The following is a 27,650-nucleotide window of genomic DNA, read 5'->3' on the forward strand; positions in this document are numbered from 1 at the left end:
TTAGTACCCCAAATATTTCTACATTGCCTTAAAATTTAGGGTCTGAAAACAGAGCCACTAACACACTTGGAAACCCATAGTCATGTACCGATTGAACACAGATCTTCACAAAGCAAAAAGATTCTGAATGAAAGAAGTTCTCACCAGTGCATGGTCTCTCGTTCCCCGACAATTGCCTTTATCTCCTCCCTGCATCTTTGCTGGTGCTCTGGGTTCTTGGCCATTGCATATAAGATCCAGGAAATTCCACTGGTTGTGGTATCATGGCCCTCAAACAGGAAAGTGTCCACCTCGTAACGTATGTCTTCCTCAGATAATCCAACACCATTTACATCCTGGCAGCCAGAGAATTATCAAGGTCAAAAGCCACTGAAAGCAGGCTCTACATTCTATCTTATGCAGTCACCTTGCCTCCTTTACGAGAAGACACAGACTCTCAGGTTAAGCTGTTTGCTTTATGGATAGACTTACAGTAAGACTAATGCATTTTCATGCTGGGGTGATTCCAATAAAGCAGCCTTCTCCAACCTGACACCTTCCAGATGTCTTGGACCACAAGTCTCATCATCATAATCCAGCACATCTGGAGGCACCAGATCAGGGAGGGCCACAACAGAGTAACAAAGCAAGAACTGATCAGTGATTTCAACAATAACAGTGGGTTCCAGATGTTTTGCTAGGAAGGGAAAGATAGAATAGGTGGTACTGGTGGTGGTGGTTTCACATGCACACTTCTCTTCCTTGGAAATGTCATATGGATTCTGCTCACCTTGGCACAGAGAAGGATATCTAGAAAGTCTAGATACCTTTTCTTCTGGATCTTTTCAAGTTCTCGTTCATCTTTGAGAAGTGTCTTTCTCTCCCGAATCACTTTTTCTGTGTCAGAAAGTTAATACACCTAATGATTTTCCCAAACAAGTCTAACAGCATTAGCGCTTCAGATGTGCTGTGTCTCTAATTTTAAAAATGGTGTGGAAATGCAAAACTTCTAAAGAGACGCTTCTTTCTGGGTTAGGACTGCTTCTTACTATTTATTTATTTAGACAAAATAAGTCAGTGGTCAGATTCTGCCTGAGGAAACAGAGAGAGAGAGAGAGAGTGGTGGGGAAGGGAGCTCAAAAATGGTACAGTACACTGGTTTTTATAAAATAGTAAAATGTCCTTATAACATAGTGAAATGCCAAATACATTTCAACTAGGCATTACTGAACCATGTTGGGCATCTCACTATATTATTCAGAAAGTTTACTAATTCACAAGAATTCATTTACAGTACCATTTTGAGGCATTGCCTCTTTTTTGATTCTTTGTGTTTGGTGCTGTTCCTCCCCGCCCCCCCCCAACCCCCGATTCTGCCTGAGGCCTGGCAAGTCACCATCCATGGTCTGAAAGAATATTTCTCCTTGGAGATCTAGCTATGTAAGCACAGGTGTGTTGATCCTTCCATTTTACAAGGATCTATTGGAAGATAATATCAAGCAAAGAGACTACCTGTATGGTGATGAGCTATTTTGCAGGCTTTGAAGAAACGGTATCCATGAGGACAGAGATGATAGATTAGATCATTGTGATAGAGAAATGTCTGTATTCTTTCCTGTATCAAACAACTGAGGTCACTAACCGCTTGGACATATGAATTCTTACTGTAGGGGAGTCAAGAAAGAATTTAATTAATTTTTATGATTTTCTTTTAAAAATGGCATAATACAAGGCAATATAATTACTTATGTATTGTATTTATGTATGAGCGTGATTCTCTCCCCTCCCCTCCCCGCCACACACACACCCTACACCTCATATGAAAGATGAAGCATTATGCACATTTGCTGAAAAATGGCAGACAATGGCACATAGTTGTAGAGGCGTATGAGTGGCTGGCCATGAGCCAATAAACAGCATGCAGTAGTTACTTCAAGCCTGATGGCCATGTGAATCACTCTTCATTGCACGAGGAGTGTTATTCGAGGGGGCCTTTTCTCCTGAGTCATTCTCTGGGTCACCTATAAACTGGGCGCAGGTTTTCCGATGCCTTTACTACAAGCCATACAAACCTGTCATTCTGGCAGTTGCTGTGATAACTGAAGATACATTTCAGCATAATATCCAGTGTCATAGGGCCAACATGCTGGAAAATATCCAGTGATTTATCTTCTGAGATCAGCTTTTCCCATTTATCCTAATGAAAGAGAGCACAGAGGAATATTGCACACATTAAAAGGACATTTTGAAACCTCCTACTTATGCCATCCTGAAAAGACTGGAGGCAAACTAGCCACTTTTTACCTCAACATTTTAACTATTCCAGTACTAAATGACTCTATACCAGGAGTGGGCAACTTTGGTGAGTCTGGGGACCACCTCTCCCCTGGACCCGCTGTGGGCTGCACTCTCCCCACAACTACTGAGGCAAAAAAGGGAGAAAGTTGCCAGCGCTGGCTCAAGCCCTCCCGCTACCTGAGGTGAGAGAGCACATGCATTGCTGCCTCATTGCACCCCAGCCCCACCCCTTGGTCCCCACCCCCTTCCCTTTACCATGTCACACTGCCTGTACAGGCAATCTTCTGGAACACGCCTCCCAAAATGCCTGGCTCTGAGGAAGGACCCCCTTGGGCATTTTGGCCTGGCCAGCTTTCTGAAGAGCCATGCCTGCTGCTTCCTGGGCTGACATGGCTCTTTAGAGGATGGCTGCTCTGGAGAGCACTGCTAGGTGCTCTCTCCTTATGTAAATGCCACAGCAGGAGAGTGGCTGGCAGGGCTCTCTGGAGCACCTGCTGGAAGCATTGGGAGGCCCTCCTCCTAGGGACAGGGAAGCAGCCCAATTCACCACTCTTCCTGCTCCACCAGCTGCTCCACATGAGGCAGGGCTGGTGCTTGAAGTTGTGTTCTAAGCCTCTGTAGCAGATACAGAGGCTGAGAATGGAGAATTTTAGCCCGAGAACAAGCTAAATTCTAAGCCTCCGCAACATTTCCGCCTTTTTTCTCGGGGAAAATAAACAGGAGCAGCAGGGGGCACTGGGGGTGTTGGGGGGTTGCAGAAAGCCCATGGGCCACATGTTCCCCACCCCTGCTCTATATTGCAGAAAATATGCTTATTTTTACATGTACATAACATTGTGCAAAATTTTACCTTAGGGTTTACTGGTTATTCTACCAGAAATCTTTCTGCAAACCTCCCTATAGCATAATTTGAAGCATTCTTATTCATCATCGAACTTAACTGTACACTTTCCTGGGGAGAGAAGGAGGGGATTCTACAACAGATTTCATGTTGCCCCTCCTCCAGTTTCTCTTCTCCAGACAACACAAACTGAAGGAAAATACAGGTGGTCAGTCTATCTGCCGCCCAGAGAAATCCCGGTTACTTCTAGGACCACCATTCTCCTACCAGACTCGTTTTCCCCTTCACGAAATTCCTAAGACTCCTTCAGTTTGATATTACATTTCCTTTCTCTATTGGTATTTCATCTGGAGCACAAGGGATAAAATAAGCAAGACTGCTGTAGTCCCGGGGACTAACCAGGTATGCTGTCTCCTGGGAGGACGGATTAGAGACGTGACTGAAGGGTTGCCTGCACTCATAAAGCCCACTGACAGGTATCCCTTTCTTCTCATCCATGTGGGAACAAATGATACCGCCAAGCAGAGCTACGAAGAAATCACATCAGACTTTGAAGCTTTGGGAAGGAAACTCAAGAACTTTGGGGCCCAGATAGTTTTCTCATCCATCTTTCCAGTAGTTAGAAGAGGGATAGAAAGGGAAAGAAAAATACTGCAGGTGAATGACTGGCTACGAAGATGGTGCTGACAAGAGAGATTTGGATTCTGGGACCACGGGCTGTACTTCCTGGAAGACGGACTGTTGGCAAGGGACGGGTCGCACCTCACAAAGGCCGGGAAGAATGTCTTTGGCCACAGCATGAAGAACTTTATCAGGAGGGCTTTAAACTGAGTCCTATGGGGAAGGGAGACGTAAAGTTGGGGGTAACAATGGACGAAGGCTCATGCACCGCAACAGAGAGAACAGCTCTAATAGCGCCCAACAATAGCCTTCACAAACTAGTAGGAAGAAAGCCAGATCATGAAATACATGGTCTTCAGTGTCTATATACTAATTCCCAGAGTATGGGAAACAAACAGAACGATCTCGAACTCTTAATACAGGTATAACTGAGACTTGGTGGGATGACTCTCATGACTAGAATACAGCAGTTGAAGGATATAACCTGTTCAAAAAGAACAGGAGGAACAGAAAGGGAGGTGGGGTTGCACTATATGTTAAAAATCCTTATCTCTGCACAGAAATACAGGAGGATGAGCTTGGTAGCCCCACTGAGAGCATCTGAATTAAAATAAATGCAGCAAAGCATAAAAGGAACATGGTGGTCGGAGTGTACTACCGGCCACCCAATCAAGAAGAAGATGAGGATGAAACTTTTGAAAAGCAAATAGCCAGTGTTTCAAGGAAGCATGATGTAATGGGGGACTTCAATTTCCCCTATATTTGTTGGCAGAAAAATTCTACAAAACATGGCCCCTCCAAGAAATTCCTGACTTGTGTTGCGGATACCTTCCTTCTACTGAAAGCAGAGGAAGGAACTAGAGGATCGGCTATCCTTGACTTGATCCTAACCAACAGAGATGACTTAGTGGGTGAAGTAGCAGTTACAGGAACTCTGGGGGAAAGCAACCATGTTATACTTAAGTTCATGGCTCTAAAGGAAGCAAAAGCCGAGTGTAGCCAAACCCGTACCCTGGATTTTATGAAAGATGATTATAATAAACTCAGAACAATGATCAGTAAGGTCCCATGGCAAGCAACTCTAATGAGAAAAGGAGTCCAAGATGGGTGGGAGTTTTAAAAAAAGGACATTCTCAAGGCACAATTACAAACCATTCCAACAAGAAAAAAAGGAGGAAGACAACAGAAGAAGCCAATGTGGCTTCACAATAAGCTAAGAGATGACCTGCTGAAAACAAAAAAGGACACATACAGGAAGTGGAAAGAAGGCCAAGCAAAGGAAGAATACAGGCAGGTAGCACAGAATTGCAAGGAATGGTGCCAGGAAGGCTAAAGCTGAGAACGAGCTCAGGTTAGCGAGGGATGCTAAAAGCAACAAAAAAGCTTTCTTTAGCTACGTGCATAGTAAAAGAGAGAGGAAAGAAATGGTGGTTCAGCTATTAAATAAGGATGGCAAAATGATAACAGATGACAAAGAAAAGGCAGAAGTGCTCAATTCCTACTTCAGCTCAATCTTCTCCCAAAAGAGGGTCTATGACATACACACACACACCCAGCAAAGGCAAAGTACAGGCAGAAGGGGTAGGATTGCAGCTTGAGATCGATAGGCATATGGTCAAGGAACACCTAATTACTTTGAATGAGTTCAAATCTCCAGGGCCAGATGAACTGCACCCTAGAGTAATAAAGGAACTGGCAGAAGAACTCTCAGAACCACTGTCTATTATCTTTGAGAAATCATGGAAGACGGGTGAAGTGGCAGATGACTGGAGGAGGGCTAATGTTGTCTCTACCTTCAAAAAGGGTAAAAAGGAGGAACCTGGGAACTACAGACCAGTCATTCTGACAACAATCCCTGGGAAAATGCTGGAGCAGATAATAAAGGAATCCATCTGTAAGTACCTTGAAAACAATGGAGTGATTACTCAAAGCCAGCATGGATTTGTCAAGAACAAATCCTGCCAGACTAATCTGATCTCATTTTTGGATCAGGTAACCTCCCTTGCAGACTGTAGAAATGCTGTGGACATCATATACCTCAACTTCAGCAAAGCTTTCGACAAAGTGCCCCATGATCTCCTGATGAACAAACTAGCTCAAGGTGGGCTAGATGAAACAACGGTCCGGTGGATCCACAGCTGGCTACAGAATCGGACTCAAAGAGTGCTTATCAATGGGATCTTCTCAAACTGGGGAGAGGTAACGAACGGGGTACCGCAGGGCTCAGCCTGGGCCCAGTGCTCTTCAACATTTTTATTAATGACTTGGAGGAAGAGGTGCAGGGAATGCTGATCAAATTTGCAGATGACACAAAATTGGTCCGGATAGCTAATACTTTGGAAGACAGAAACAAAATTCAAAGTGATCTTGATAGACTGGAGCGCTGCGAAGAAAACAACAGAATGAAATTTTAAAGGATGAATGCCAAGTTCTGCATGTAGGAAAAAGAAACCAAATGCACAGTTACACCATGGGGGATACATGGCTCAACAACACTACAAGCAAGAAGGATCTTGGAATTGTTGTAGATCCCTAGCTGAATATGAGCCAACAATGTGATGTGGCTGCAAAAAAGGAAAATGCTATTTTGGGCTGCATTAATAGAAGCATAGCTTCCAAATCCTGGCAGATACTAGTCCGCCACTACTCAGCACTGGTTAGGCCTTACCTGGAGTACTGTGTGCAGTTCTGGGCACCACACTTTAAGAAGGGTGCAGGCAAACTGGAAAGAGTTCAGAGGAGGGCAACAAAGATGATCAGGGGACTGGAAACAAAGCCCCCGTGAGGAGAGACTGAAAGAACTGGGCATGTTTAGCCTTGAGAAGAGAAGACTGAGAAGACATAGAAGACTATGATAGCACTCTTCAAGTACTTGAAAGGCTGTCACAGAGAGGAAGGCCAGGATCTCTTCTTGATCCTCCCAATAATGGGCTCAAGTGACAGGAAGCCAGATTCCGGCTGAACACCAGGAAAAACGTCCTGACTGTCAGAGCAATACGACAGTGGAACCAGTTACCTAGGGAGGTGGTGGGCTCTCCCACACTGGAGGCGTTCAAGACGAGGCTGGACAGCCATCTGTCAGGGATGCTCTGACTTTGATTCCTGCACTGAGCAGGGGGTTGGACTCGATGGACTTGTACGCCCCTTCAAACCTTACTATTCTATGATTCTATGATAACTGAGTTTTCCCTTCAAAATCAAGAGGCTACTTACTCCCCCATGAAGACCCACAATCCACCCCCCTTACCCTGGTGTTGCTCCAGACCTGTTGAGGTGATGGGGCCTCACAACAAAAGTAAGGACCTCCCTGAACTGAGCTTAGCTTCCTACTTAGAAATAAAAGTTAAAACAAAAACAAAACACCTTCCCTATAGTTATGGACGTGCTTGGCACACTGTATCTTTGCCTCTCCATTTTTCCTTGACAACAGTGCTTTTGAAGAGATATTCACAGTATCTGGAATTCCCAGGCAAAGATGCATCCAGTTATTAGCCAACTTGTACAGGATCAGAACCATTTAAATTTGGAGCTTATGTGCCCCAAGCAAATCCAGCACAGGGCTGCCCCCTGCTGCGCATAACATTACCACTGGTTATTGGTTTCTAGAATCTGGCATCTTGATCATCCTTACAGGCTCTTAAACAGTGAAATGTTGGGGTGGGAGGGTGGTGGGGAGTCAGAGTAGGCACAGGTGGGCTTGCATGGGATAGGCGAGCACGCTACCAGTTCGGTGGCCACCATCCATGATGATGTAAAGGAAACTGCAGATACCTGTTGTGAATACGCTTTGTGTAAGATCTGCCAGGGATGCTAAACCCTCCTACTAAGTAAGGAGGCGGCAGAGACTCGCTGTGCAATCCACAAACTCTATTCAGCTAAGAGCACTTCATCACCTCTCAAGTGACTACAGAAGCTTAGAACTGTCCTCTAGCTGTAATTTCAAAGATAAATCTTTTGGTAAGAGAGCTACTGAAAGCAGGAGAGTTGCCTTTCAACTCCGGACAGGTTTTCTGCCATGCTCAGCTGGCTTTTTCTGAGCTCCTGCCTTCAAGGAGGATCTTCCCAACCCAGCTTCTGATGGGCAGCCAATCTGGTGTGACGCCTCACACCTCCTCCTCTCAACTCCACCCACTTAACTCTGCGGCAGGTTCTAGCATCTGTCAGTCCCGAAGCTCTCTCCCTCTCCGACAGAGCCTGTGTTCCCACAGGGCAGGGGAGAAGATGGTCTCTGAGCCTGGCCCTTCTCCTCAATTAGACCCTGGGAAGGTTCTTTGCTGGCTCCTGAGGAGTCTTGGGGAATTTCCTCCCACACACCCTGTCTCTGCTGGGCTTCTAATTCCATCTCCGAATCTGAATCAGAGTCTGAAACCAAAACAGAAGGCCTGGGCTCAATCTTGACAAGATCAACATTTCTTATCAAAGTTTCCAGACTCTGGATTAGGACCCAAATAGTATTTGTGACATTGATATATTATGTATGTATGTATTTCTGATATTTATATACCACTAAATATAATAAAACCCATCAGCGGTTTACATATACATATTAAAATCACATTTAAAATATTAAAAAACACAATATTTAAAAAAATAGCCCAGAGACAGTTGGCTTAAGTTTTCAATCAGAAACAAGAGAGCTAAAAGTCAGTTTTTTGTTGTTCAGTCGTTAAGTTGTGTCCGACTCTTCGTGACCCCATGGACCATAGCACGCCAGGCCTTCCTGTCCTCCACTCTCTCCCGGAGTGTGCTCAAGTTCATATTCATTGCATCGGTGATGCTATCTAGCCATCTCATCCTCTGCCGTCCTCTTCTCCATTTGCCTTCAATCTTTCCCAGCATCAGGGTCTTTTCCAGGGAGTTTTCTCTTCGCATTAGGTGGCCAAAATATCTGAGCTTCAGCTTCAGTATCTGTCCTTCCAATGAGCACTCAGGGTTGATTTCCTTTAGGATGGACTGATTTGACATCCTTGCAGTCCAGGGGACTCGTAAGAGTCTTCTCCAGCACCACAGTTCGAAAGCATCAATTCTTCGGCGCTCAGCCTTCCTTATAGTCCAGCTGTCACAGCCTTATAGTCCAACTCTCCACTTTCACCCTCAACAAGAGGCTCTTGAGATCCTCTTCACTTTCTGCCATTAGGGTGGTATCGTCTGCGTATCTGAGGTTGTTGATAATTCTCCCAGCAATCTTAATTCCGACCTGTGATTCATCCAACCCAGCGTTTCTCATGATGTACTCTGCATATAAGTTAAATAAGCAGGGCGACAATATACAGCCTTGTCGTACTCCTTTCCCAATTTGGAACCAATCAGTTGTTCCATGTCCGGTTCTTACTGTTGCTTCTTGACCCTCGTACAGGTTTCTCAGGAGACAGGTAAGGTGGTCTGGTACTCCCATCTCTTTAAGAATTTGCCACAGTTGGTTATGATCCACACAATCAAAGGCTTTAGCGTAGTCAATGAAGCAGAAATAGACGTTTTTCTGGAATTCTCTTGCTTTCTCCATGATCCAGTGAATGTTGGTGATTTGATCTCTAGTTCCTCTGCCTCCTCGAAACCCAGCTTGTACTTCCGGTTGTTCTTGGTTCACATACTGCTGAAGCCTAGCTTGTAGGATTTTGAGCATCACCTTGCTGGCATGTGAAATGAGCGCAATTGTACAGTAGTCTGAACACTCTTTGGCTTTGCCCTTCTTTGGAATTGGAATGTAAACTGACCTTTTCCAGTCTTGTGGCCACTGTTGAGTGTTCCAAATGTGTTGGCATATTGAGTGCTGCACTTTAACAGCATCATCTTTTAGGATTTTAAATAGCTCAGCTGGAATACTGTCATCTCCGCTAGCTTTGTTGTTAGTAATGCTTCCTAAGGCCCACTTGACTTCACTCTCTAGGATGTCTGGCTCAAGTTCGGTGAGCGCACTATCATGGCTATCAAGGACATTCAGATCTTTCCTGTATAGTTCTTCTGTGTATTCTTTCCACCTCTTCTTAATCTCATCTGCTTCTGTTAGGTCCCTGAGTTCTTTGTCCTTTATCATGCTTGTCTTTTCACAAAATGTTCCCTTGAGATCTCCGATTTTCTAGGGATGTACGAAAGGTACTTACCTTTCACGAATTATGTTTATGGTTGGGGGGGAGGCCATAGTTCCGTCCCTCCCCCCAGAATCCTCGCGGGGGGGGAGGCGCTCTGTTCCTCCCCCCCCCCGGAATCCTGGCCGGCCGGCTGTGCTCCGCAGCAATTCTGCGGAGCCGCCGGCCGGCTCTGCCACCAGCCGGACATCCGGCTGCTGGCTAGCAGGGACGCAAATGGCGGTGGCCGTAGCTGCCGCCGTTTGCATCCCTGCAGTCAGCCATGATAGGCTACGTAAATGTTTATGTAGCTTATCACGGCTGACTTTAAAAAAATCGTGTACGCAAATGGCGGCGGCCGTGGCATCTACGCTATTTGCATTCCCCTTATTTTCGCTGTCTTAGTCTACGTAAATGTTGACGTAGACTAAGACATGCCAAAATAAGGAACGCAAAACCGCCGGCGTTTGCATACGCGCGTTTGTGTGGGGTTTTTTTTAAGTATTTAAAACATTTACGTAGCCTATCCCATTTTTTTAAAAAAACTTAGCCATGATAGGCTACGTAAATTTTTGCGTAGCCTGTCACTTTTTTTGTTTTTTTGTTTTTTTTTTAACTGGAAACAGCGGCGGCGGCAGCCGGTCAGAAGACTGACTGCCGCAGCCGCCGAACCGCCGCCGCCGCCGCCAGAGCCACCGCCAGGAAGATCCGCCCAAGGTCAGTCTCGTCCTGGGGGGATGGCAGGGGGTGGCGGGACGTTCTGCCACCGATTTCGGGGGGCCAAATGCGCTGGCAGTCGGCCTCCCCGAGATCCGTGGCGGAATTTTCGTACATCCCTACGATTTTCTTGAAAAGATCTCCAGTCTTTCCCATTCTATTGTTTTCCTCGATTTCTTTGCATTGTTCATTTAAGAAGGCCTTCTTGTCTCTCCTTGCTATTCTCTGGAACTCTGCATTCAGTTGGATATATCTTCCCCTTTCTCCCTTGCTTTTTGCTTCCCTTCTTTCCTCAGCTACTTGTAAAGCCTCATCAAACAGCCATTTTGCTTTCTTGCATTTCTTTTTCTTTGGGATGGATTGAGTTGCTGCCTCCTGAACAATGTTACGGACCTCCGTCCATAGTTCTTCAGGTACTCTGTCTATCAGGTCTAATCCCTTAAATCTATTCCTCACCTCCACTGTATATTCATAAGGGATATGATCAAGGTCATACCTGAATGGTTTAGTGGTTTTATCTACATTCTTCAATTTAAGCCGAAATTTTGCGATAAGAAGCTCATGATCTGAGCCACAGTCAGCTCCAGGTCTTGTTTTGACTGACTGTATAGAGCTTCTCCATCTTTGGCTGCAAAGGAAATCTGATTTCGATATTGACCTTCTGGTGATGTCCATGTGTAGAGTCGCCTCTTGTGCTGTTGGAAAGGAGTGTTTGCTATGATCAGCGTGTTCTCTTGGCAAAACTCTATTAGCCTTTGTCCTGCTTCATTTTGTACACCAAGGCCATGCTTGCCTGTTATGCTGGTGATTTCTTGACTTCCTACTTTAGCATTCCTATCCCCTATGATGAAAAGGAATCTTTTTTTGGTGTTAGTTCTGGAAGGTGTTGTCGGTCTTCATAGAACCGATCAACCTCAGCTTCTTCAGCCTCAGTGGATGGGGCATAGACTTGAATTACTGTGATGTTGAATGGTTTGCCTTGGATTCGCACTGAGATCATTCTATCGTTTTTGAGATTGTACCCCAGTACTGCTTGTAATGACTATGAGTGCTACTCCATTTCTTCTAAGGGATTCTTGCCCACAGTAGTAGATATAATGGTCACCTGAATTAAATTCGCCCATGCTTGTCCATTTGAGTTCGCTGATTCCCAAGATGGCGATGTTCAATCTTGCCATCTCATGTTTGACCACCTCCAGCTTACCTTGATTCATTGATCTTACATTCCAGGTTCCTAAACAATATCGTTCTTTACAGCATCGGACTTTCTTTTCACCACCAGACTCATCCACAGCTGCTTCACTCTTTCTGATGCTACTTGGAAATTCCTTCTGCTCTTCCCCAGTAGTATATTGGACACCTTCCGACCTGAGGGGCTCATCTTCCGGCGTCATATCTTTTAGCCTTGTGATACGTTCCATGGGGTTTTCTTGGCAAGAAGAATACTGGAGTGGGTTGCCATTTCCTTCTCCAGTGGACCACATTTTGTCAGAACTCTCTGCCGTCTTGGGTGGCCCCCGCACAGCATAGCTTATAAAAGTCAGTTTACTTACCAGCATTACTTTAGTGGAGGTGACCATCAGCGGCACATATGACTTTAAAATATTACTGTGAAATGCTGGAGTCAGCAGTCGTCGGTGCTGGAACCATTTGGGCCCATCTAAAACCAACAGCCCTTTCCCTAGTAAGGGAAGAAAAACTAGTCAGAGCCCTTTCTGTTATTAATATCTGCAGCAGCACATATATGAAGATAGACATGGTTGAAACCGCCTGCGCAGAAGCTTTAATATTCCATGCTAAACCCCATCCATTACCATAACCAACATTTCCTTATTTTTGCAATAAATGACATATGCGTGGAGAGGAATTTTGTATTAATGTGGTTCATCACTTTGATCCCTCCCAGCATTATAGAGGGTGTGAGTTATTGCAATGGTGGCTGTTTCTGAAGCTGTAGAAGGAAGGACGAGCTGGGCACCAAAGGCATGGCAGTAGTTTTGGAGGGGTAAAACACAGGGAACAAGATGGGTGCTGTAATGTAATGAGAGGGGTGATGATCTGGATGATCTCCTTTGATTCTGTGATAATAACAAGGATGAGGTTAACTGACAAAAGTTGGTCAAACCTACTGGACACCTCTGGCCTGGCAAATTGATTTAGCAAAAGCCGGAATGAAACATCCTCTCTCCGGAACGTGGTTTGGCCAGAACATGCCTGGGCATGTCTATGTCTTAACAAAATGCTTTGTTGACTTGGGGTGGACTAGGTATGATTCAGGATTTGCCTGTCCCCACCTCCTCTAAGGAAAGTGCAAATTCAGTCTGTGAAAATGCAAGGAGCTGGAGTTGCACTTGGGTCAGACTGAGACAAATTTAGGCTGAGATGAGAGAACTGACTTAGAGCTCTGGAAGCACCTCTAGGGTACCAGAGTCCCCTAGAAATCTGATGGGGAGCAGTGTCCGTGGAAATGGGTGCAGGCTGTAATACTTCCTCCTATGCTCAACCTATATATTTGTAAATGAATGCAAATATTATCAAATGCCCTAAACTGCCTGTCAAGAATGGGTTAATGGAGTAAGAACCATGAGGGCCATGGGGGCAGTCACGTATACAGCAGCCACCTGGAGGCTGATGGGCTTGGGGCCGTTTCTCAGCCTGGCAGCTCAAGGCCACGGGTTGCTCCGGCTAATCGAGAAAGTGACAACAGCCTAGTGGGAAGATGCAACCTCTTTGGAGGGTGGAGTGGGGTGTCCTGGGACTGGGCTTGGATTGGGTGTTCCAAATCTGCCTGGAGTTGCTAGGGCTGGGTAATAAAAAGAGGGCTAAGGAAGGGGCGGGTGTTTCTTCTGGCCCTGATGGTGCTAGGGTGTGCTGCTGGTCGATGGCTATCCTGGGAGGTCCATACTTTGGTGTGTATAGGATAGACTAGCTAGCTTTATTGTTTTACTCTTGGGAGTGTGTGCCTTGGGGTTTGGCGTTTCTGGTTTTCTTTAGAGTTTTGTACCCTGCTTGTAATTTCCTGTACAACCTACCACCTCTCCCCTATTCCTTCCTCTTTGCCCTTTTCCTTTTAATACACTTTTATCCAACCTTCAGTTGGTGTGTTCTACCTGAATAACTTCAGTGCTAAATGCAGTGCCTATTGGCCTGGGTGGGAGCTACTGGGTTACTTTTGGGGAAATCGGTGGCCGAGTTGGTCCTGTCCCACCTTGCAGGGTTGTTGGGGTGAAACCAGCAATCCTTCACACTGCCATTGACCTCATTCAAAGAAAACCCAAACTGAGAGTAAGCACTGAAACCCCTGAAACCTCACCACTCAGAGAACTGGGATGCATGTCACACTCAGTCCACTCAGATAGGAAGATGGCCTATAATTATATTGCCTTGGGCTTTAGTTTGAACTGGGCCTTATAATGGAAGGTACTTAGCATAATGATTAGTGAGATGCTCTGCAACCTTATGTCAGAAGTATCCAAGGAGATTGTTAAATTTATTAGAATAGACACCAATGATCTAACGTAAACAAAACTTCCTGAGGAAGTGAAATGTGTTAATTGCACCTCCCTTAACCAGGTCAGCTAAGCAGCAGCAGATTCTACATGAAAGGACAAGTTTGCTTGGAACAGCAATATAAGAATGGTTCCCTTGGCACTCTTGAGCTATAGGTAGCTCCAAGAGGGTAGGGAGCAGCAGTGAGTGTTGGAGGGCAGAGCTTGTGGCCTGCCCTGTGCCCCCTAAGTTAGCCTGTTGCCGTAAGGTGGAATGGAGGATCCCGCCTTGTCTCCAGTGTTTTAGCAAGGGTCAACTGTCAGTCTAGTTGGCTTTTGTACATGGAATGGGTGCGAGTACCATATTGCCCTTTGCCACTGACAGCAAACTATGTTGGGCTAGCCCTATAGATACGTCAAATGCAGGCAGCCTCAATACAATCACAGTTGTGTTAGGCTACTGTATTCTTTGCCCATTCTGTGGTTTCTTGAGGCTTGCAGGGGAAGCATCTGATGGCAGTCAGATCAAAGCAGGAAGAAAATAGGACCTTAGATAGCTCCAAATGGGTCGTGCTGGCTGGAATTCTCTCCTACTCGAACTATAGGAGGACGTTGTCTTGCCTTATGAGCTGAACTGAAGCCTTATGTAAGCCGCCGAGGAGACCTGTAGTGTGGTCAGATCCACCCTTCCTGGAGAAGCTGACTGGGCTGTTAAGGGTTTTCACTGGCTTTTGTAGTCTGAGATTTCTGCCAATCTCGGGAGATGGCATTTCTGTTAGGGACGTATCCTGCAAATCAGAGGACAATGGCAGGGCTGTGTCCTCTGGCTAGGAGGGCCCTGAATAAGGCACTGACTGTCCCACCCCTGATGAAGTAGCCTGTGCCTAGTTCTCATCTGAATCATCCACTACACACTGGAAGGTCTGAAAGCTGGGAATCATGACCATTCTTTGGATCCCTGAGCTCCAATTTTAACATACAGTTTGATAGTATGCCATAGGTAGAGTACTTGCTTCCTTTCTCCTCAGAATTAAAACAATAATATCACATGACAAAATGTCCATGTTAACATCCAGTCAGACACCACAAGAAGACTGCATGCAGAACCAAATTCATCTAAATAAATATAATAAAATATACTGCTACTTACCAATCCATGGGATAAAAAAATTGTAGAAATCAAGTGCCTTTGGATCTGTGTCCAAAAAGGATGAGAACAAGCAATGAGCAATGACAAATTTTTAAAGGTTATTCAAACAGCAGAATGGTAATTCCTCCTGCTGTTCAGATTAGATGACAGACAGATAAGATTTGATAGATAATTAAAGCCTCCTCTCCTGGCAATGTGTTGCATGCTGGGTATATTATTATTCCTACGAATGAATGTTAGGAATAATGTTACAGAAGGTGCAAAAAAAAAAGTGAAGAGCTGAGGTGGCTTTCAGGCAAGGTGATAGAGAGGAATTCTGTGGCTATCACTACTTCATAACAGAAACAGGTTCCTTCTCATAAAGTGTTTATAAAAGCTACTGAAGAGGTCTTATAACCATTTCCCTAGCACACAAAGTATTCACTACCTACTCAAAATCAGCTGTTCGTATTACTGGGCACCTGCCAAGGCCCACACCCCAGCAGCGGCCCTCTGGCAATCCCTGTGGAAACCTCATGTCCTTGTCCTCCATCCTTGTTATTCGTGCCTGCTAGTCTGCCCTCTCCAAGCAAGCAAGCAAGCAGCGAAAGGAATACACACGGAGAAGGAACAGTAACTTCCCCATGCCTTGTCTTCTCTTCCTCTGGGAGATGGTGTCAATTGAGCCCAGAGAGAGAGGCAAGCGTGTGGGCAGTGGTAAAGTGGCAAGGAGGAAGAGGAGATGGGTACCCTTGGCATATCTTTCCCATGTCCTCCTCACAAAACCTGGAACTGATTCTGACTGGGATCGCACGATCGGCAGCTGGCAGCCCATAGGCTGTTCTGGAGTGGCGTGTTAACCATGGTAACAAGCCATCCTATCCAGGTTCACAGGAAATGATAAGCCGCGACAACATGGAATATTCACATTGGTGGTCGGCATGCGCCACCAGCCACCAGGGCATATTTAAGCCATACCGCCAGCTGCCAGTCATCTGGACTAGCGCACTGTTTCTACCGAGCTATAAAACAGCTACCAAGAAGTACTGAAAAAGCAGGGACTGGCACTCAGAATGGTTCAAAACATACTTAGTTGTACCTTTCCCCAAGCAACAAGCTCTTTACATACCCTCATCTCAAAGTGCAATCCCATCTCTGAAAAATATTTTTCATATAATCTCCATCAATTAGGACTTCATTAATGTGGGACAAATTAATGTTTGCTGCCCCGCACATAGAAGACCATAGTGATACATACTTGTGCTTCTTTTTACACTGTCCTTGATCACAGTGTTGAGCAAGAATAGCTGGTTGGTTGGCTTTTTGTATTGCTTGAAATGTCTTACTGTGCCCATGAAGAAAGACATAAATACCTATTAATCTCAGGCAGGCTACTGTCCTGTAAGGAGGAAGTTCACAGGATACAGAAATCCTTATCAATCTACTACAGTATCAGCAGACACACCTCTACAGTGAAAAGGCCTTTACAACAGAGGTTATAAATGGCACTGATATTTTATTTTTTTCTTCGTATTATATATATATATATATGTATGTATGTATGTATGTATGTATGTATGTATTTGCTGTTTTAGTTGTGTGTGTTTACATCAGAGCAGCTGAAGAAAGCAGAGGCCCAAACATTTTGCTATAAGACTTCAATATTCCTGTTATGTTAGTGATGGGGTATGTGTGTGTTTATGTGTATACACACACACACACACACACACACACGAAAGACAGTTAAGAAGCTTGAGAAGGTGTTTAATTTTAAACGTGGTCTAGAAATGGTAAGCCCTGTCGAGTACAATGGGACTTACTGCCAGGTAAGTGAATATAGGATCCAACCTAAATGGCACAGAACTTATAGCTATGGCATAGACAATTCATAGAATCATAGAATAGTAGGGCTGGAAGAGGCTCATAAGATCATTGAGTCCAACCCCCTGCTCAATGCAGGAATCCAGATCAAAGCATCCCTGACAGGTGGCTGGACAGCCTCATCTTGAATGCCTCCAGTGTGGGAGAGCCCACCACCTCCCTAGGGAATTGGTTCCATTGTCGTATTGCTCTAACAGTCAGGAAGTGTTTCCTGATGTTCAGCCGGACTCTGGCTTCCTGTAACTTAAGCCCATTATTCTGTGCCCTGCACTCTGGGATGATCGAGAAGAGATCCTGGCCTTCCTCTCTGTGACAGCCTTTCAAGTACTTGAAGAGCGCTATCACTGTTTATCTTATGTTAAAATGGGCCATTTCATTACCTCCTCTGCTATAGACAGCTTTGGCATAATCTGGATGGTAGATATTCAGGAAACCCAAGAAAGCTCCAAACCATAAGGAATGACAACAGGGATATTTCTCTGACCAGGACACCATTGTACCCAATTCTCCAATTCGGCCGAGCTGTAATAATAGAAGAAAGCTAAAACTATTATATCCACCTCTGTCAAACCCGCGGGGGCGGGGGGGGGGTGATAATAAGCAATACAAAGGAAGGTGGTCTCAGAAGTTATACACTACTTTAACAAATTCTACCCACAACCAACTAAAATGTTATGAAGCAGTAAACAAACTTTTGAAGCTTTCATCAGGCACAAAGCTAAAGCTGGTTTTGAGTTCCCAAACAGTTATTTATTGGACACAGAACTCCATGAGCAGCTTGAATAGCTGGGATTTATATGCCACTGTATCCCAAAATAAGCTTTGGGCTACCCCATATCATACATCTCCATGACCAACAGTCTGAAAATCCATTCGAGATGCACCAGCGTTCTCTCTGATCAAGAAACATGTTTCTGTCTGTCCAGAAATAAGTCTGCTTAACATATGATGCCCCCAGGCCACATTTATAAAAAAGGAAGTGGAGGGTTCCCCCCACCCCTAAAAGAAGCTTTGCGTCACCCCAAATGACACCTCTATACTAGTTGGAGACTACCTCTACAAGATGCCCTAGCATCATGTCTGGACAACATCTGTTTTGTTTTAGGCTGCATGTTAAGCAAAACGAGAGAGAGAGAGAGAGAGAGAGAGAGAGGGAGAGAGAGAGAGAGAGCTGTGCATGATGCTGAAGTACAAAAGTCTGCAGTTTTCAATAGTCTTAAGATGAAGTGTAGGAAATGTAGTGCAGACTTAAAGGACCAATAGAAGCCAGATTATCAATTATGTAGCCTTACCTGGTGGTTGAAGGCCATATAATGCACCCCTGACCTCAAGTTAAGTCCCATCTTCACGTGGTAGAAGATCATTTTTCTCCACTTTTTAAGACCCCTTTCTGGGCTGCTAAATTCAACATCTCCAAAACAAAAACACCTAAGTATGTCTAGGTTTTATGGGTTGCATCCAGTGGTGTCATTCCATTACTGTGAAGTTTCTTCTGCCTGTAGAAACCCCATTTTCATCCTTGTGCAAGTCAAGTGTCACATCCAATACATAGATTGCTGCAAGGTAGTGTATAAGTCATTCCACCAGGTGTTGTATGAAGTGTTCCACGAAACATTGCACAACCCGTTGGAAAGGTGTTGCTTGCACTAGTTGTGCTATTGTTCTGTTAGTAGTTCTACAACTGCTAGCATAACAATGCCAGCTCTTGACATTTTCTGCTAGTGTAACGGTGAATATAACCCTACCCTATATTTGTTTTCATGGACTTTTTATATATTTTTTTAAAATGTATGAACAGCCATCTTTGTTTCTTTGTCCCAGTTGCCCTCAGTGCATTTTGAAATTTGTTTTGGAGCTGGCAGGTATTAATCTGCATAACAACTCCTACTCTCCATCCAGACTGTTGCAAACAGCAGACTATGGGGCTTTTTCACCATGACCAGCTTTGTCTAAACACACACACACACTCACCTTCCCCACCTGTTGTTGCATTTAGCTTCTAGCCTGAATAAGAGTCCTGGAGAACACCAAAGCGTGTTCACTACTTTTTAAAGTAATGATATATCTTATTAAGATAAAGTAAATATGACAAATACACAAAATAATGTACGCAAACATAATACTGAAGAAAGGCATACATTAATTTTGAAAACTATTATTCTAAAACACAACAAAGATCATTTCTCAATGAATTTATCCATTTGATTGATTCCTCTCTATTAGTTGTCCCTAATAAAGCTTCTTTGGCTTTTGGCTTTTTCAAATGAACCATCATGGTTACCTACCATTTTGTTTCTACCCTTAATAGTGCCATTGATTTAAAGTCAGTCTACTTACTCTGGATTAACAGAACCAGCAAAACATATTCCAGCAGAGTGGCATGGAAAGCATCATGCCTTCTTCTAAATGGAAGTAATATTTGCACATTTTAAACTGTTCATTGCACGCTTGTAGGAGAGTGGGTGGCCATCAGTGCTGAAAGTTAAGTTGAAAGAACAGCCCCCCAAACTGCAGTACTCACCCACTTATCACATCCCTAAAAATACGACTAGAGGGATGCAATTCTTGGTGCAAACCGTGGGAATTTCTGCACTTATCTCCTGCCTGCCAATGCTGCACCATATATTATATCCCACTGCCTTGCTTCATAGGAATTCTGCTCAGCCCACACTCCAGTGCAGAAGTCATGGCAGCACCATAAGCTTTAATTTGCCCTTAGCCACTCACATCATAGCTGTTCAATAACAGTCCGGTGTTGTAGCAGGTGCAACAGCAGCACACCTGGGACGAGTTACGCCATGAGTGGCACTAACACTTTAAAACAGGGGCAAGGCAATGTGACCCACAAGGTGTTGTGGGCCTCCTATCAGCCCCAGCCATTATGACCAATGCTGAAGGATGATGGGAATTGTAGTCCAAAAACATCCAGAGGGCCACAGTTTCTCCACCACTGGTTTAAAGGTTCATTTTTCTGAGATTCTAATATATTGTCATTAAGAAGTCATTAAGAAGGGGCCGCGGTGGCTTAGTGGTTAAGACGCTGAACTGCAGACCGGAAGGTCGGCAGGACAGCAGTTGGAGACCCGAGTGCCACGTGACGGATTGAGCTCCCGTCTTCAGTCCCAGCTCCTGCCAACCTAGCAGTTTGAAAGCAAGAAATTGCAAGTAGATAAATAGGTACCGCCTCGGCGGGAAAGGTAACAGCGTTCCGTGCACCTCGGTGTTCAGTCATGCCGGCCACATGACCACGGAAGCGTCTTCGGACAGCGCTGGCTCTTCCGCTTAGAAACGGGGATGAGCACCGCACCCTAGAGTCGGACACGACTGGTTGGGGACACCTTTACCTTTTTTTAAGAAGTCTTACCTCCTTGCTGTGGCCATACAACCAGTGCTTTGGAGGACCTGGGAAGCTCTCTAGAGATCTGAGCAGCATCTGCCTCCTTCGGTACAGCTGGACAACTTTCAGGAGGACACTGACCAGGCAGAAGGTAGCAGCTGTGTAAAAAATCAGGTACAGGTTCTTTGTACACACCAGGCCAGGCCAGGCGGAGTGCATTTTGCTCAGCGTGGTTGTCCCTTCTCATGCAGCAACGTCTGGGTGTTTCTGTTTAAGTACAGTTCTGGCTCGTATGCAGTCCTTAAGTGAAATTGATTGGTGGTGACACCAGAGATATCATATTTCAGCATACCAAAGTTAGTGCATCACCACTTTCAAAATGAGCAAACAGATAAAGAAAATGGTCTGCATTCCTTCTGTTATATAGTTTTAACACAACAGTTCAGCTGGGTATTAAACATCTGAGTTCATCAGCAGTCACGGTGGAGCATGACCCCTTGATGGTTACGCGCAAGTCATAAGATATGAAACTGCAGTCACTGAATCAAACAAGTTGTTGTTCAGTCATTCAGTCGTGTCCGACTCTTCGTGACCCCATGGACCATAGCACACCAGGCCTACCTGTCCTGCACTCTCTCCCGGAGTGTGCTCAAGTCCATATTCATTGCATCGGTGATGCTATCTAGCCATCTCACCCTCTGCCGTCCCCTTCTCTATTTGCCTTCAATCTTTCCCAGCATCAGGGTCTTTTCCAGAGAGTTTTCTCTTTGCATTAGGTGGTCAAAATATTTGAGCTTCAGCTTCAGTATCTGTCCTTCCAATGAGCACTCAGGGTTGATTTCCTTTAGGACTGACTGATTTGACCTTCTTGCAGTCCAGGGGACTCGTAAGAGTCTTCTCCAGCACCAGAGTTCAAAAGCATCGATTCTTCGGTGCTAGGGATGTACGAAACACACTTACCTTTTAACGAAATTGATTCGCGGAGGGGGGGAGGCACTCCGTCCCTCCCCCCCTGAATCCTGGCCGGCTGGGTCCGCAAATGGCGGCGGCCGTAGCTGCCGCCGTTTGCATTCCTGCAGTCAGCCGTGATAGGCTACGTAAATGTTTACGTAGCCTATCACGGCTGATTTAAAAGAAAAAAACGCGCGTACGCAAATGGCAGTGCCCATGGCCACCGCCATTTGCGTACGCAGTGTTTTTTTTTCCTTTTAAATCAGCCGTGATAGGCTACGTAAACATTTACGTAGCCTATCACGGTATTTTTTAAAAATCTAGCCGTGATAGGCTATGTAAATCTTTACGTAGCCTATCACGTTTTTTTGTTTTTTGTTTTTTTTTACTGGAAATGGCGGCTGTGGCAGCCGGTCGGAAGACCGGCCGCCGCCGCCGCCGCCGCCGCACCGCCACCGCACTGCCGCCGAACCACCGCCAGAGCTGCTGCCGCCAGGAGGATTCACCCAAGGTAAGTCCCGTCCCGGGGGGAGCTGGGGGGCAGACCGTGTCGCCACCGATTTCAGGGGGCCGAATGAACTGGCATTCGGCCTCCCCGAGATTCGTGGCGAAATTCTCTGACATCCCTATTCAGTGCTCAACCTTCCTTATAGTCCAGCTCTCACAGCCATACATACATTACTAGTGGAAAACCATAGCTTTGATTAGACGGACCTTTGTCGGCAAGGTGATGTCTCTGCTTCTTACTATGCTGTCTAGGTTTGCTATAGCTTTCCTCCCAAGGAGCAAGTGTTTTTTAATTTCATGGCTACAGTCACCATCTGCGGTGATCTTGGAGCCCAAGAAAATAAAATCTGTCACTGCTTCCATTTCCTCCCCTTCTATATGCCAGGAAGTGATGGGGCCAGATGCCATGATCTTAGTTTTTTTAATGTGGAGTTTCAAACCAGCTTTTGCACTCTCCACTTTCACTCTCAACAAGAGGCTCTTTAGATCCTCTTCGCTTTCTGCCATTAGGGTGGTATCATCTGCATATCTGAGGTTGTTGATAATTCTCCCGGCAATCTTAATTCCGACCTGTGATTCATCCAACCCGGTGTTTCTCATGATGTACTCTGCATATAAGTTAAATAAGCAGGGCAACAATATGCAGCCTTGTCGTACTCCTTTCCCAATTTGGAACCAATCAGTTGTTCCATGTCTGGTTCTTACTGTTGCTTCTTGACCCTCATACAGGTTTCTCAGGACACAGGTAAGGTGGTCTGGTACTCCCATCTCTTTAAGAATTTGCCACAGTTCGTTGTGATCCACACAATCAAAGGCTTTAGTGTAGTCAGTGAAGCAGAAATAAACGTTTTTCTGGAATTCTCTTGCTTTCTCCATGATCCAGTGAATGTTGGCGATTTAATCTCTAGTTCCTCTGCCTCTTCGAAACCTAGCTTGTACTTCCGGTAGTTCTTGGTTCGCATACTGCTGAAGCCTAGCTTGTAGGATTTTGAGCATCACCTTGCTGGCATGTGAAATGAGTGCAATTGTACAGTAGTCTGAACACTCTTTGGCTTTGCCCTTCTTTGGAATTGGAATGTAAACTGACCTTTTCCAGTCTTGTGGCCACTGCTGAGTGTTCCAAATTTGTTGGTATATTGAGTTCAGCACTTTAACAGCATCATCTTTTAGGATTTGAAATAGCTCAGCTGGAATAATGTCATCTCCTCTAGCTTTGTTGTTAGTAATGCTTCCTAAGGCCCACTTGACTTCACTCTCTAGGATGTCCAGCTCAAGTTCAGTGACCGCACTATCATGGCTATCAGGGACATTCAGGTCTTTCCTGTATAGTTCTTCTGTGTATTCTTGCCACCTCTTTTTAATCTCATCTGCTTCTGTTAGGTCCCTTCCTTCTTTGTCCTTTATCATGCCCGTCTTTGCACAAAACGTTCCCTTGAAATCTCCAATTTTCTTGAAGAGATCTCTAGTCTTTCCCATTCTGTTGTTTTCCTCGATTTGTTTGCATTGTTCATTTAATAAGGCCTTCTTGTCTCTCCTTGCTATTCTCTGGAACTCTGCATTCAGCTGGATATATCTTCTCCTTTCTCCCTTGCTTTTCGCTTCCCTTCTTTCCTCAGCGACTCGTAAAGCCTCATCAGACAGCCACTTTGCTTTCTTGCATTTCTTTTTCTTTGGGATGGATTGAGTTGCTGCCTCCTGAACAATGTTACGGACCTCCGTCCATAGTTCCTCAGCATTCTGTCTATCAGGTCTAATCCCTTAAATCTATTCCTCACCTCCACTGTATATTCATCAGGGATATGATTGAGGTCATACCTGAATGGTTTAGTGGTTTTCCCTACGTTCTTCAATTTAAGCCGAAATTTTGCAAGAAGCAGCTTATGATCTGAGCCACAGTCAGCTCCAGGTCTTGTTTTTACTGACTGTATAGAGCTTCTCCATCTTTGGCTGCATAGTACATAATCAATCTGATTTCTATATTGACCATCTGGTGATGTCCATGTGTTGAGTCGCCTCTTGTGCTGTTGGAAAAGAGTGTTTGCTATGATCAGCGTGTTCTCTTGGCAAAACCCAGTTAACCTTTGTCCTGCTTAATTCAGCATTCCAGTCCCCTATGATGAAGACGACATCTTTTTTTGGTGTTAGTTCTAGAAGGTGTTGTAGGTCTTCATAGAACCGATCAAGCTCAGCTTCTTTGGCCTCAGTAGTTCGGGCATAGACTTGAATTACTGTGATGTTGAATGGTTTGCCTTGGATTCGTACTGAGATCATTCTATCATTTTTGAGATTGTACCCCAGTACTGCTTTTCCCACCCTTTTGTTGACTATGAGTGCTACTCCATTTCTTCTAAGGGATTCTTGCCCACAGTAGTAGGTATAATGGTCACCTGAATTAAATTCGCCCATGCTTGTCCATTTGAGTTTGCTGATTCCCAAGATGTCGATGTTCAATCTTGCCATCTCATGTTTGACCACTTCCAGCTTACCTTGATTCATTGATCTAACATTCCAGGTTCCTAAACAATATTGTTCTGTACAGCATCGGACTTTCTTTTCACCCTCAGACACATCTACAGCTGAGTGTCCTTTCGGCTTTGGCCCAGCTGCTTCGCTGTTTCTGGCGCTACTTGGAAATACCCTCTGCTGTTCCCCAGTAGTATATTGGACACCTTCCAACCTGAGGGGCTCATCTTCCAGCGTCATCTCTTTTAGCCTTGTGATACGTTCCATGGGGTTTTCTTGGCAAGAATCCTGGAGTGGGTTGCCATTTCCTTCTCCAGTGGACCACATTTTGTCAGAACTCTCTGCCATGACCTGTCCATCTCGGGTGGCCCTGCACAGCATACCTTATGGCTGCGCTGAGTTATGCAACCCCCTTCGCCACAACAAGGCAGTGATCCATGAAGGGGGAATCGAACAAGAGCGATTGCAAAACCACTGTGTTTGCTCTTGTGGCTTCTTCTGGCAGATACTGTGATCTCTGAAGCTGTGCTTTTGTTCTAGTGCAGGGTGAAGGAGTTTGACAATGAAAATTGTGGGACAGCAATCGCTACAACGGTCACTGCCAGTTTGCACTGTCAGTGTTTACTAAGCTTATCTGTACCCAAAAGAAGAGACAGGGTGGGTGGATGTTGAGGTGCGGGTATGAAGAATATGCACATATTCATTCCAGTCTCTCATGCAGCATTATGTAATATGGTAAGTAGGGAAAACTCAACGTGAATGTGTTGCACAGTTCAAACATGTTCCCTAAGCGTGCAATCCTGTGCGTGTTTAGTCAGTAAGACTCACTACATTCAGTGGGGCTTACTCATTAGGAACTGTGCTTAGAATTGCCAGGCCATTTAGAGCTTTATGGGTAAGCACCATCAGTTTGAATTCTGCCTGGCAAACAGATCAGTAGCTAAAGTAGCTGCTTAAGAACTAGTGAGGTATTTCCATATAGCGGTGAGTAGCCCGGTTGCTGCATTTTGTACTAACTGAAGTTTCCAAGAAGTCTTCAAAGGCAGCCCTGAATACAATGTATTACACTCAAACCTAGAGATTCCCTGTGCATGGAGTCGTGGCCAAACTATCTCTGGGTTGGATCATAAGCTAGTAAAAAGCACCGCATGCCATAGGAACTACTACATATACCTCCTGCGATGGTGCTATGATTTGAGTGAGTTTAAAAAGCAGAACTGCACATGCTCAGAGTATTTCATTTTTATCAGAGTTAGCAAACAGTTTTGAGGGTTTGGTTTTTAGAGGGTTTTGCTCTAACCAGCGGTGTAGTGGTGGCGGGTCACGCCAGGGCGCCGCTCCGGCACTTTTTTTTTAAGCCAGCCACCAGCTGGGTCGCAGGCTGCTAGGGAAGGAGGAGGGAGCAGAGGGAGTGCAGGCAGCTGCCTCTTGGTTGCTAGCCAGACAAAGGGAACGAGTGAGAGAGGGAGCCTGAGATAGCTCTGCAGCCTCCTCTCGTCCCCCCTTCTTCTCCTCAGCTCTTGGCTTCTCCGCCCATCCCTGCCTGTCCCTGCTCCATGCCTGTGCCCCAGGCGCTGCCCTTGTCTCCTGCAACACTGGCCACCCGTTCAGGGCTGCTGCTGCTGGACATGGCAGCTGCAGGAGAGTTGGGGTGGGGTTGCTGCCACCATTATTTACTTATGCAGCAGGGCAGGTGGCTGGTTTGTGCCAGTTTTTAGGATTTATCACACAATCCAATACATGTTTACTCAGAAGTCAGTCCCACTATGTTCAATTGCCAATTGCGCTTTCTCCCAGGTAAGTGTGCATAGGACTGCAGCATTAGCTGCCTTCCCAAGATCTCTGTAAATTTAATTCAAAATAAACACCCATCGGATTGCACTGTTAGTTCTTGAAGATAATTTCTACAGTAAGCAGAACTGCCAAATGCAACCTGCTCTGTCGTCTACACTTTCGGGCCAAACAAACTCTGGTGGAAGGGAGGGAAGGGAAACAGAAAAAAATCAGTTGTGGGGAGGGAGGGAGGGAGGGTGTGTGTTTCAATCCAGCTGGGTGTGTGGACGTTTCTGTTGTGGGAGGGGAGAGTTATAATGAAGGTGCTTAGGGAAGGCTAATGGGTAATGTCGGGGCACTAAGGGAGTGTCAAGGGGGCTGTTGGATCCCCGCTGAAGGCTGTATATCTTACAGGGTTGTACAATCTTAGAAGGGGCGTGGCTGTGAGGGGGCGTGGCTCTGATTGTCACGAAGGGACCCTGCACGTCTGAATTTGCTACTACGCTACTGGCCATGACTAACTGGATTCAACCCAATGGATCCTCTTTTGGCAATGCAAATTGCAGGTGCAGCTGCCCAATCCTGCTTGGGGCCACAGTGGAGACAAAAGGTTAAAGCCCCCTTATCCACCCAGCCAGAGTCCCAGTCCAGAGCAAGCCTCCAGCACCTGCAATTTTCTGCTTTTCCATGCTGGCTGGAAAGGAAAAGAATATACTTCTTTGTCAGCCAGCATGGAAGCCAAGGAGGAGAGTCCCTTGGGATCAAATGGGAGACCTCAGAAGGCACATCTGACAACCATCCTTGCCTTAGAGGGAGATCTCAAGGTTAGGCTGCTGCCTACATAGTACTGTAAGAATCTTTTGATCTTCTTGGGCTAGATCATCCACAGGACTATGGAATGAAGCAGCTCCCTTTTTCCTTCTGCTTTTGTTTGCAATAAGTGCTTGCAACTATTTTCTTTTAAAATGGCTTAACATTTGAAATTGTTTTTCTTGCAACTAATAACTGATGCTTCTTGGCCCACCAACATTCCAAAGCCATGTAGTATACAACAAAGCTAGAAATGTTATTTAGATGTTTCCATCTCTTTCTCATCAGACCTCCGATTGCCCAAAATAAACCTAATTTTACTTGTTATTACCAAAATATCTGCTGGGAAATTAATTCTATAGTCAGCCCTATTCATTTCATCCACACCCCAAACTACTCTAGGTTGAACCTATCCTACATTAAAGGGAGTTCTTTTATAAGTGTTTATAAGTGTTTCTGGACACCCTACAAGTACTGGGGTCCATTAGACACCTTCTTGGTAAGGTTTTCTGCAAGTCTTTATTCTAAATGGTAGGCTGGGGCAGCTGTTGAATACCAGGATATTCTGGGATCTTTTGTTACATTTGGTACATCTCTGAACCTCACCTTTGACCCAAACGCCCTAAAATGCATTTCAACATTTTTATTCAAGTTATAACAAAAGGAAAAGATACTAATGTAGCCATTTGAACCAGTTCTTAGACAGCAGCCTTCTTTTAGAGGTATAAGCCAGCTTCAATCTGTGACAAACCCCTATATTTTCAGGTAGCTCAACAGTGCCCCTGATAGC

General features: G+C 45.2%; 1 protein-coding gene across 6 annotated transcripts in view; it reads right to left on the minus strand.

Moving 5' to 3' along the window:
- The window catches only part of LOC146348205 (cytochrome P450 4B1-like), a 37,018-nt gene that overhangs the window by 7,985 nt on the left and 1,383 nt on the right, over positions 1-27,650 (minus strand). For 3 of the 6 annotated variants that reach the window (XR_014790562.1, XR_014790561.1, XM_084852587.1), the window contains exons 1-8: positions 20,384-20,605; positions 17,400-17,541; positions 15,160-15,204; positions 12,075-12,202; positions 2,052-2,176; positions 1,492-1,643; positions 770-876; positions 145-335 (exon numbers count right to left, since the gene is read on the minus strand). Coding sequence is in view for 4 of the 6 variants with exons in the window: in XM_084852587.1 (XP_084708713.1) it covers positions 145-335; positions 770-876; positions 1,492-1,643; positions 2,052-2,176; positions 12,075-12,202; positions 15,160-15,204; positions 17,400-17,541; positions 20,384-20,575 (1,082 nt within the window). In the remaining 2 variants the exon portion in view is untranslated. Of the gene's footprint in view, positions 1-144; positions 336-769; positions 877-1,491; positions 1,644-2,051; positions 2,177-12,074; positions 12,203-15,159; positions 15,205-17,399; positions 17,542-20,383; positions 20,606-27,650 lie in introns of those variants that run through there. The other 3 variants (XM_084852586.1, XM_084852588.1, XM_084852589.1) reach the window with 3 other exon arrangements.

The sequence above is a fragment of the Heloderma suspectum genome, chromosome 4 (genome assembly GCF_057233095.1).
Source record: "Heloderma suspectum isolate Gila_16-S chromosome 4, 16-S_ref, whole genome shotgun sequence".
NCBI classification, from domain to species: Eukaryota; Metazoa; Chordata; class Lepidosauria; order Squamata; family Helodermatidae; genus Heloderma; species Heloderma suspectum.